Genomic DNA, 10080 nt, shown 5'->3' with positions numbered 1-10080 from the left:
CTTCTTCCTCCTCCCTCCTTTTTCTTCCTTCCTTCCTCCCTCCTTTTTTTTTTTTCTCCCCTCCCTCCCTCCTTCCTTCCTTCCTTTTTTTTTTATTTCTTCAGGAGTTTGTATAGGAGGCTAAGTTTGCAGACATAGCTCCAAAATATACAATCTCAGTCCTTAATAATGCAGTTTGCAAATGCCTAGACTTGGAGCAACATGCATCAGCTACAACTAAGGTTACTAGTCTGAGTTTTCTAAAAGTCCCCAACCTGTTAAGACTTTTCCAGTGCATTCTCTTTTTTAACTGGTCTTGTGGGGCGATTGGCCTGACCTGTATAAAGTCTTTGCTCTTCCTAAATGCTTTGTGCAGCAACACCATTATGGAGGAGGGGTTCCAAAAAAGTGGAGTGTCCCCATTTTGTGTTCAGCCATTTCTTGTTTTAATCACACACTGGATGTCCCCATGTTGTCTAACGTGCTAACTTCTCAGTAAAATTTGGTGGACCTTAAGGGTGCTCTGATGCAGCTCTTCTCTCAAGGTCATTGTTCTGGGCAAAGAGATGTTTCTGGGTTATTACTCAAACCTGTTCCCTAAGGCCTCATTCACACCAGAACTGCATTGAAAATGCATGCTTTTTAGCCATTGCATTGCGATGCATTTTGTCACGTTTTTGATGCGTTTCCGATGCAGTTTTTTTTCTCAAAATGCAAATCAGACCATATGTCACTTCCCTCTTCCTGTCACAGCACTTTCCTCCATTTTCTATCTCAGACATGCTTCCTTTGTTTGAAGGCATGGTGTTAGTGTTGGCAATAGCCATTCTCACCCAACGTAGGAGGTTATTATAATATAATAGTAATAATGTTGTTATTGGGTGCACCCCTTGCTGACGGTCAGAGATATTTGATTATTAGATTAGCATCCATGTCTGCCATGTTTCCAGAGCTGTTCCATTCCTAATCTCCTCTACCAACTCACAGGAAGTCCCCAGAAGATGACATTACTAAATCTGTGGGTTTTTATTTTTTAGTTGCGTTCCGTTGCATTTGCGATGCGTTTCGATGCAGCTAAAATAGTGCAAGCAGTACTTTTTCTGGCTGCATCGGAACGGACTAGTCTGGTGTGAACAGAAAAACAGAATCCCATTGGAAATCATTGTGCTGCGTTTTTGATGCAGCTCAAAAACGCAACGGACTGCATCTGGTGTGAATGGGCCCTAAGGCAAAATGGGCATGCATCCCACATTAGATCTAAAGGTTCCCAACACCTTTCTCCTGGTACAAGAATTCCATATGGAATCAGCCCAGTTTGTTATTGGGTCCCTTCATCTGGGAGACCTTCTGGCCTCTGCGGACATCAAAGATGTCTCCTTGCATGTCCCTATCTTCCAAGGTGCTAGCCTCTCTTCTTGCTCTAGTTTGCTTTCAGGACATCCCCATTGTGGGATATATGAATGACTTTCTTCTGGATCCTGAATCTCCAAAAAGTCGGCAATTAAACCATCTCAATTCTTGTAGCATCTGGACCTGATCCTAGTCATGGCCTTGTCCAAGGTTTTCCTCCCCCTGGACAACCTCCAGACCTCTGCTCTCACATTCAGACTCTGCAGTGCAGGACCCAACTGACCCTCCATTTTTGCTTGAGGATCTTGGGCTTCATGGTGTACTCCTTTTGTGGCAGTTCCATGTCCAATTTTACTCTAGGCTGTAGTAGTTTAACATTCATGAAGTATTGGACAAGAGAGAAATTGTTGTGGGGTCCTTTTTAAATACTAGTAGGTTATACTAAAATGGATATGTAAAACACACTTGATTGGTTACATGCACCATACTTAAACATACCCAATCAGTTACTCATATAATAATGCCAGTGTATGTTAATTTATAGACACCAGGCACCCTATCTAAAGCAAAAGAACAGTTTGTATGTAGACGTGAAAAAAATCCCATTATGAAGAGTGCATTACAAGCTGCGGATGAGACGTTGATAGGAATCCTACAGCAAGGACTAGCTTCCCAAATCCTTAACACCATCTGGCAAAAATTATACTATCATGCAAAACGTATGGACCCACATAAACCTAATGAGCACCTGTATAAAAGTAGTATATGACCAGCGGTAGTGTGTGTGTGTGTGTGTGTGTGTGTGTGTGTATAATATCTCTGACTCCCTCAGCTGGCTAGCAGGCACCAAGGAGATCTTCAAGTTAGGTTTTGTACTTTTTTTCAAAGCTGTGCTGTCTGTCAACCTTTTTCAAAGCTCATGCAATCCCCTGTATATGAACAGCTTGGGCTCATGGAAGCCCAAACATCCACAGTTCATGCACAACAGGCAGCAGCAGAGCATGCTGGCACAGGGTTCCTGAACAGCAGTCCAGTGGACCAATAGAATAAACTTCCAAGAAAATCCTCATATGACAAAAAGAACAGACCATGTAATGTAAATGCCAGCTACAAATGCAAGATTACTGTAAAACTGAGTACTTGCAAAAACAGGCAACATGCTTTATACCGCAAATTTATCTGGTAGGTTTGCGTACATTGGTTGCACATCCAGCACTCTTTGACTCATCCCCACCCTTGCTGAGGCAGCCACTACTTCTTCCTATCAATTGGTCTGTCCTGGATCCAGGCACTTCTGCCAAGCTACATAGCCAGCTATTCAACCTTCATTGCTGCATAACACCAGATAAAAACACCCCCCAACATGCAGATTGGACAATGATGTAGCAGTTTTATTAAAGGGCCATTAGTTTGCCCTTTCTTTTCTGCATGTCCTCTGTCAGTAAATGTGCATACGACTTGTTGGCTCCTAGTGTTAAGTCTCCCTCTCCCCCTCTACTGCTGTTAAGAGATTATAGGAATCGAACTTCACATTCAGGTACTTACACTAATTGCATTTAAATATGCACTAATTTTTCTTTCCCTAGTTAATGCATTACTGTGTTCATTTTGTTTGTTTTTATACAATTTTCAATTGCAGTTTTAAGGGAGCCAAACATATGTTACCACTAGGGCATTTATCATTTGCAGAGTTTCTCTGTGTATTTCTTCATCTCCATTTCAAATGAGGTGCAAACCAAGGCACTTGGTGCATCCTATGATTGTGTGGATAGCTATTTTAGTACTGGAAAGAGTCTCTTCTGCCACTACCATTCCCTTGAAGCAGAGGCGTACTGGGTGGTTCCGTTAATTTAGCCATGGGGATCTCCGTGATGAAATACATTGGAAAGTTCTTGGCGCACTGCAGTCACACAGGATGCTGGCAGCCAAGGAGCCTAGCAGATTTCTCAGCTAAATTCCAGAACTGGAAAAAAGCCCCAAACGACTTTAAAATGTATCTAATTTACTTTTGAGAGCATATGCAATACTGGGGAATTGAGAAGAGATTAACACTGCAGGGAAAACGTTTTGCGTTTGTTATTGGCAGTGGTCATTTACTTTTAATTTATCCACTTATAACCAGAGTCTCTGTAAATGGTGTTCCCTAACTTCAGAATTCCCACTTGTTCTGCCAGGAAAATGAAAGGACATATTAGTCTTATTGAAGGGCTTATTTGTGAAGAGTTATTGTTTAGATATTCTTACTAAAGCTGACCAAACCCTGCTCAAATTTCAGCCGAGTCACTGGCCCTGACAGCAACCATTTTTTGATTTTCCAATCAACTTTTGTCGAAGTTGGGCAGACAATTCACGACTGAACAGTGACTGCAGCTGATTGGCTGCACTCACTGTTTGGGCATCCTTATAGTTTCCGATTAGAATCTACAATTAGCCGTGCCAATTTTGCAGGCATATCCATAATTGTCACCATAGCAGTGACATGCAGTGATCCTTGAGGCAAGTGCACAAAAACAGTGGTTGAAAAGAAGCTGGAGTACATCAGCATCACTGAGATGCAAAAAAAAAAAGACAAAATAACAACGCATGTGAACTGTTTTACACTTGGTATTGTAGTCCAGTTAGGGCTTTGATCCACATTAAACAAGAATGCCCATCACAAAGGTCAGGAAAAATTTAGAAGTACTTACTTGCATAGTTGCAGGTAAGTGATTCAAAGTATTGAAGCAAGAGAAGTTCACAATTCCACCATTCACTTTGTCTAACAAATGCTTTGTGCTGATGTTTATTGCAGGAAAGAAATGCTGAGAGTGCCATTGAAGCTCTGAAGGAATATGAACCAGAAATGGGAAAAGTAATCCGTGGGGACCGAAATGGAGTTCAGCGTATAAGAGCCAGAGATATTGTTCCTGGGGACATTGTGGAGGTGGCAGGTACTACACATCATGAACTGAACATTTTTTTTCTTGCATAGTAATGTGAGGTTGAACAGACACAGGTCCATCAAGTTCAACCTTTTGTGTGTCTGTGTATACGAGTCCCTGTGTGATCTAGTAGTTCAGAGTACTTGTACCCCTGTATAGTACGGTCTATGAGGAAGGTATTAATTGAATTTTGAATAATTGAATGTTCTCTGCTGATACCACTGCAGGGAGTTCCAAAATGTAACTGTTCTAACTGAAAAGAAGCCCCTTGTAAACTATAATAGAATTCTGAAGTGTTGAACTGGAGGAAAAATTTTACAAAATGATCACAGGGCATTGTACAGTATATTTTTCCCAAATGTGTAGATCCAACAACTTTACAAATATAAACAATCGGCCACATACATCTGAGCTTACTCATTACCCAGTGGTTAGTAAACTAGTATTAAAAACAGGGGTGTGTCCCGTATCGCCCAGCGCCCGGGACATGTAGTTCCGGGCGCTGGGCAAGGGGTTTTCTCAGTATGTTAGCTCTGCTGTGAGCAAGTAGCAGGGCGTGACGCAAAAAAAAGGGTACATGTACCTTTTTTTTCAGCGATTGCCACGCAGATGTAACCCCATACATGCGGATGCAGTCGCTGTATGCAACCGCACACAATCACGCGTCCTGGGATTGCCCAAGTTTGCACCAGCCTTAAAGGGTAAATTCACTTCCCCAAGTAATTTGGGAAAATGGAATCACCCGCACAAATCTGGCCCCCTCTTCCTCCCTGTTTATACTTATGTTTATACTTGCCTTTTCGGCGAACGGTCCTTCCCGTCCACCAGTCTGTACATGTTCCCTGTATTCTGAATTTCGCTCGCAAATTGCAATCACTCGTTGGTCAACGAGGTCACCTGACGGCGCTGACCAATGAGAAGCTCTTCTTAGCACTGCTAAATATGGTTTGGGTTAAAATAATTTTTTTGTATCTGGACGAGTAGATTGTCATGAGGGACAAGTAGATCAGGCCCCGCTTTAGTCCTTGAACAAGTAGTTTTTAAAAAAATGTCCACACCCCTGAAAAATTAACAAATGTTTCAAGTTTAACCTCCAAAAGGCAATACTACCTTGGCAGTTGGATCAGTTCAAAATATATGCATACTTCTCACAGAATACAAGGTGTTCTTAAAGAAAAAAAAAAGAAAAAAAATCTTAATGCGGATTGGCCTGGAAGCTGGCTTCCAAGCCAATCAGCATTGAGCCGGTCAAACAGCATGTTGCCGCTGCCTGCCTTCCTAAATGACCAGGAAGTCGGCTCCATGCTCCCGAAAGTACCGGTATTGGAGAATACTTTAAAGATAAATATCGTTACTCCATACCGAAAAACAGGTATCGGTGCATACCTACTTTTAACCCTTTTCTAGTCCATTCAAAATTTTTGTAAAAAGTTGGTGCTTTATCCATCAGACTCGGAGAAAAGTCTGAGCCTGCTCACAGCTGACATGCTGAATGTCTTCAGAAACTTAATGTTGGAAAAAAAACAAACTTCTGCGATAATCCTAACATTCAGCTCAACCCAGAAATCCGAGCTCAGTGCAGAGTCTAGTAGAGCTGCAGCTAACGATTATTTTCAAAATCGATTAGTTGGACGATTATTAAGTTTGATCAATCGGTTAATCATGGGCCTATTGTCATTCCCTCACGCCTGCTCCTCCTTACTTCTTCTCCCCGCGCACCTGTGCCGATCGTGGATTTTGGCGAGCACTGAGCGTGAGGAGGTGTGGATGCGGGCGGGTCTGGCAGCGGCGAGCGTGAGGTGGGGAGGAGGTGTGGCGTGCAGCGTGTGTGGAGCCGTGAACAGGGCCAACCAATCGGAAGCCGATTAATCGATTATTGAAAAAGTTGACAACTTTTTCAATCGATTATAATCGATTATGTCGATTAGTTGTTGCAGCCCTAGAGTCTAGAGAGGAGAAGGATTATTGGGCGGAGACTGGGAGGATTCTAAAGAGGAGACTTGAGAGCTTCATAGTTCTCATGTCTGACTGTAGTCCTTCACATGAACGAGCACTGAGGGTGGTTACTTTTTCAGCACACATAAGAACCATGGAGAAGAAAAGTAGCCACCATCTGGCAGGCAGTTGTGGATGGAGAAAAATAAAACTAATTTTGCATTTAGAGCTGAACAATGACAACTTAAGGTACACAGTCATTAATTATATAATATAACTTATTTTTAATATATAATTTTTGAGTTTTTAGTGTTACTTTAATATATAGACAGACTTGGATACTACTTATACCATCTGCCTTTTTTATGGATACATAACCAGACTAAAGTTTGTATTTGCCTGGAGTTCCACCTAAAGATCTGATTAGTCTGTTATCCGGAAATGCTTAGACTGAATTTATGAAAGAACTTTAGTTATGCTAAATTGTGACCATTATATATTGCAGCCTTTTATGTGCAAAAATAAAGACTTGGCTAAAACTGCTGATTAGCTGGAGTTTCTGCCTACTGGAAAATTGTAGACTGTTTTCCCTGTGTTATTTTTTCTCCTTGCCATTAGTAAAACATGATTTGTTTCCATGTATAATTTTGCCAAAGGCACCCCAGGGTAATCTGGCCACACAAACAAACTGCAGTAGGGGAACTTTTTTTTTTTTTGTGACTGTTTGAGTGCTATATGAAGAATTTGCTAAACTACAGATTAAAGCAGAACTGCAGCCTTATTCTCTGTCTTGCTCACTTGTTCAGGCTATTATCATATAGTGAAATTGCTTACTCTGCTTTTACTGCACACGGTAAGCCTCTCCAATCCTTCAACCACCCTGTCACCACACAGATTATTCATCAAGCCTTGTTGGGTCGTATACACCAAGGTATCATTGCCCCAGTTCCTTTTGGCAGAACGGTTTTAAGGATTTTACTCCAACCTGTTCACCGTTCCCAAACCCTAAGGGAGTATCCACCCCATCTTGGATCTAAAAGCTCAAAATGTCTATTTTCCAAGACCAGAAATTCTGTATGGAACCCACCAGCTCTGTCATCTCCTCCTCCGTTGGCCTCTCACTTTTTGATTAATTTTTTTTTTTGCACAGGTAGTCTCCTGTGCATCTATTCCGGTTCGTTCCTCTGTGACTCTGAGATCAGAATCTGGCTCTCTGCATTTCAGAAACCACCATTTGAACCCACCCATTAGAGACATTTCCCTCTCCTGTCACCCACAAGGTGGCACTCCTTGTATTCCTCTCTCCGGCTCCAGTTCACCAAAAGGAAATTTCCCTCTGTAGTTTAGGCTGTGCAATTCAATTACTCAGCCGCTGCTTCTTTCAGAAGATTGATTCCCTTTTTGTAACCCCAGATAGACCCCATAAAGGTGCACTAACTTCTCACTCCACCATCTCAAGGTGGCTCAGGCAAACAATTGTATACCTTTTTATGTTCTTGAGGATCAGTTTCCACCCTTTCCTGTCAAGGCACACTCTGCTTGATCTGGTAGTTTGTCTGGGCTTTTCGGCATTGAGCAGCTGTTTTCCAGATTTTCAAAGCTGCCACCTGGACTTCTGGTTGCATGTTCTCTAAATTCCACCTTTGCAATCCGCATCGGCATGCTATCCTTCAGACAGCTCTTTGAGCTGCAGGCAGACTATGGTTCCTCAATGTTTTTCTTGGGCCTGTCAGTGTTTGCTTTAAGGGTCATCCCTCATTTGGACAGCTTTTGTATGTCCCAAAAGTTAGACTTCCGTTTTTTTTTTTGTTTTGCCAGTGTCCAATCCGCCTATAGGTGGCAGTATTACCCAAAGGTAAGACTTCCTGTGTCTCTCATTGGGCTCTAAGAAAATAACTTTATGGTGAGTTCAAACATGCTATTTTCTTCGATTATTTAACAGGTCTGTGGATATTAATATTATAGCTTATGAAAATGTAGGGTTGTAGAGTGCTATGTAAATATGAAATTGTGTAGCTTAATATAAATACAAGTCTTTCTCATGGGCCTAAGTGCGTCTAATTCCAAAGCCTTCATCTTGGAGGTCTCGCTTGATATTCGTTTTATTAATTTAAAAGTTTGGTGGGCAGCTCCCTCGTTTTTAAGTCAAAAGATTATAATACCTATAAAACCATACATTACCTTTGTGTTTATATAGCTATAGAAATGTCTAATTTATAGTGACATTCCTCAGTTGCAACAAGAGGTAGACATTTGTAATATCCAAAAAGCATCAAGAACTCACCACTCCAATTCCACCGCTGTCAGTGAAATGTATGCATCGGGTGCAGGCTAGTGTGCTCCCACTCCTTTGGCAATACTTGTACAATCAGCTGCCCAGAAACCAGTGTCCATAAAAATCCAACTTTATTGTGGTAACATTCCAGATAAAATCAAAAATAAATTGTGTTATAGCAAATACATCACCATGACATCTCTCCCACACCGACACTCACGCATTTCACCACCTGAGCTTAATCATACTGGTGAAACACGTGAGAGGCATTGGTGTGGGAGAGATTACACCAGTTTCTGTGCGGCTGATTGAAATGTCTATATCTTTTGGCAATTCCTGTACAAATGTACTGAAAATTTTTCACTTTTATATAGGTTTTACAAAAGTAATCCGTTTTGTAAGTTGATATTTGACAAAATAAAAACAATAATTGTATTTCACACTTGATTCAAAAGTCTTTATCCATTGTTGTGCCCCAAGCATAAAGAAAGCAAAGAAAGCACTCAGTCCTTGAATATGTTCATTCTAAAGGATCCACGCTAAAGGCAGATATCTACATGCTGCATGACTACACATAAACTGATGAAAGTCTTTTGTATACACTTCCATTGCCATAGGGACAGCTAAAGAGTAACCTTTTGGTTATCTGTTGGGGAAATATTAAGGATTTGCCTTTGGCTGTAAAGTCAAAATTGATATGAGATCTCTAAAATTATTTTCACCCATTGGCTTATTTACCATTTACGCGAACCTGGCACGCAAAGGATTTTTTTTTGGGGGGGGGCGCTTTTGAGCTTTTGTTCCTTGGTTATTATGTATTATTTTGCAAATGGCGTTAATATCACACAATGAACAGTATCAAGATCTGTTTTAGCTTATAGTCTTATGGCAAAGTTGCAAAACAAGAATTGCAAATAGATTAGAAACTATATTTTATACTGTATCATGATTAGCATCATGTTTGACACATTTTGTTCTTAAATTAACAGACAAATATTTTCACAAACTATATCATGAGTAGCATCATGATTAGCACATTTTTGTTTAATGAAGATAAAAGACAGCTTAAGAAATTTTATTTAGGTAGGTAAATTAGTCATACAGTTTTGGTCAAGTTAACATGTGCTTAGTGAAGCTACTAAATTTGATCTGGGTATCTTGGCTTTATTGATCTTGGACTCTCTCTAGCTCAAGGACATCTTTTCTGTGGACTGGTGACCAAAACTGAACTGCACACTCAAGAGGAGGCCCAACCAGTGATCTATAAAGTATACTTTTTTAAATACTTGCCCAACTACTGACCATTTTTCTCTTGAGTACACCACCCCCTTGATACAAAATGCCTACTCTCACTAGAGCTACCTTACTGGGAGGTTATCCATGCCTGATTTCCATAAATATTTACTGGCTACCCAGCTGGTAACTGTGGACCGGTGGCTTAACCCGGATACCAGTAATTCAGTATTCTAGCAGCGGTCAAGCTAAATTCCCTTGAAGCCCTTTAACTACTTCTCTTTAGGCGACCAAAGGCACCATATTACCCCTATCCTGACTACCATTAGAGCATGAACAGCAGTAAAAAGCTGGCACTTCAACTGTCTTTTTTGCCAGCCACCCCCC

The 10080-nt window shown here is 41.0% G+C and overlaps 1 protein-coding gene across 1 annotated transcript in view; it reads left to right on the top strand.

Moving 5' to 3' along the window:
• The window catches only part of ATP2A3 (ATPase sarcoplasmic/endoplasmic reticulum Ca2+ transporting 3), a 175316-nt gene that overhangs the window by 83362 nt on the left and 81874 nt on the right, over positions 1–10080 (top strand). Inside the window, exon 5 of the mRNA XM_018553372.1 lies at positions 4121–4259. Coding sequence (XP_018408874.1) covers positions 4121–4259 — 139 coding nt within the window. The remainder of the gene's footprint in view (positions 1–4120; positions 4260–10080) is intronic.

This window comes from Nanorana parkeri, unplaced genomic scaffold (genome assembly GCF_000935625.1).
Source record: "Nanorana parkeri isolate BGI_ZX_2015 unplaced genomic scaffold, ASM93562v1 scaffold118, whole genome shotgun sequence".
Taxonomy (NCBI): domain Eukaryota; kingdom Metazoa; phylum Chordata; class Amphibia; order Anura; family Dicroglossidae; genus Nanorana; species Nanorana parkeri.
Note: the sequence above shows the minus strand (reverse complement) of the source record. Positions and strands in the feature narration are given on the sequence as shown.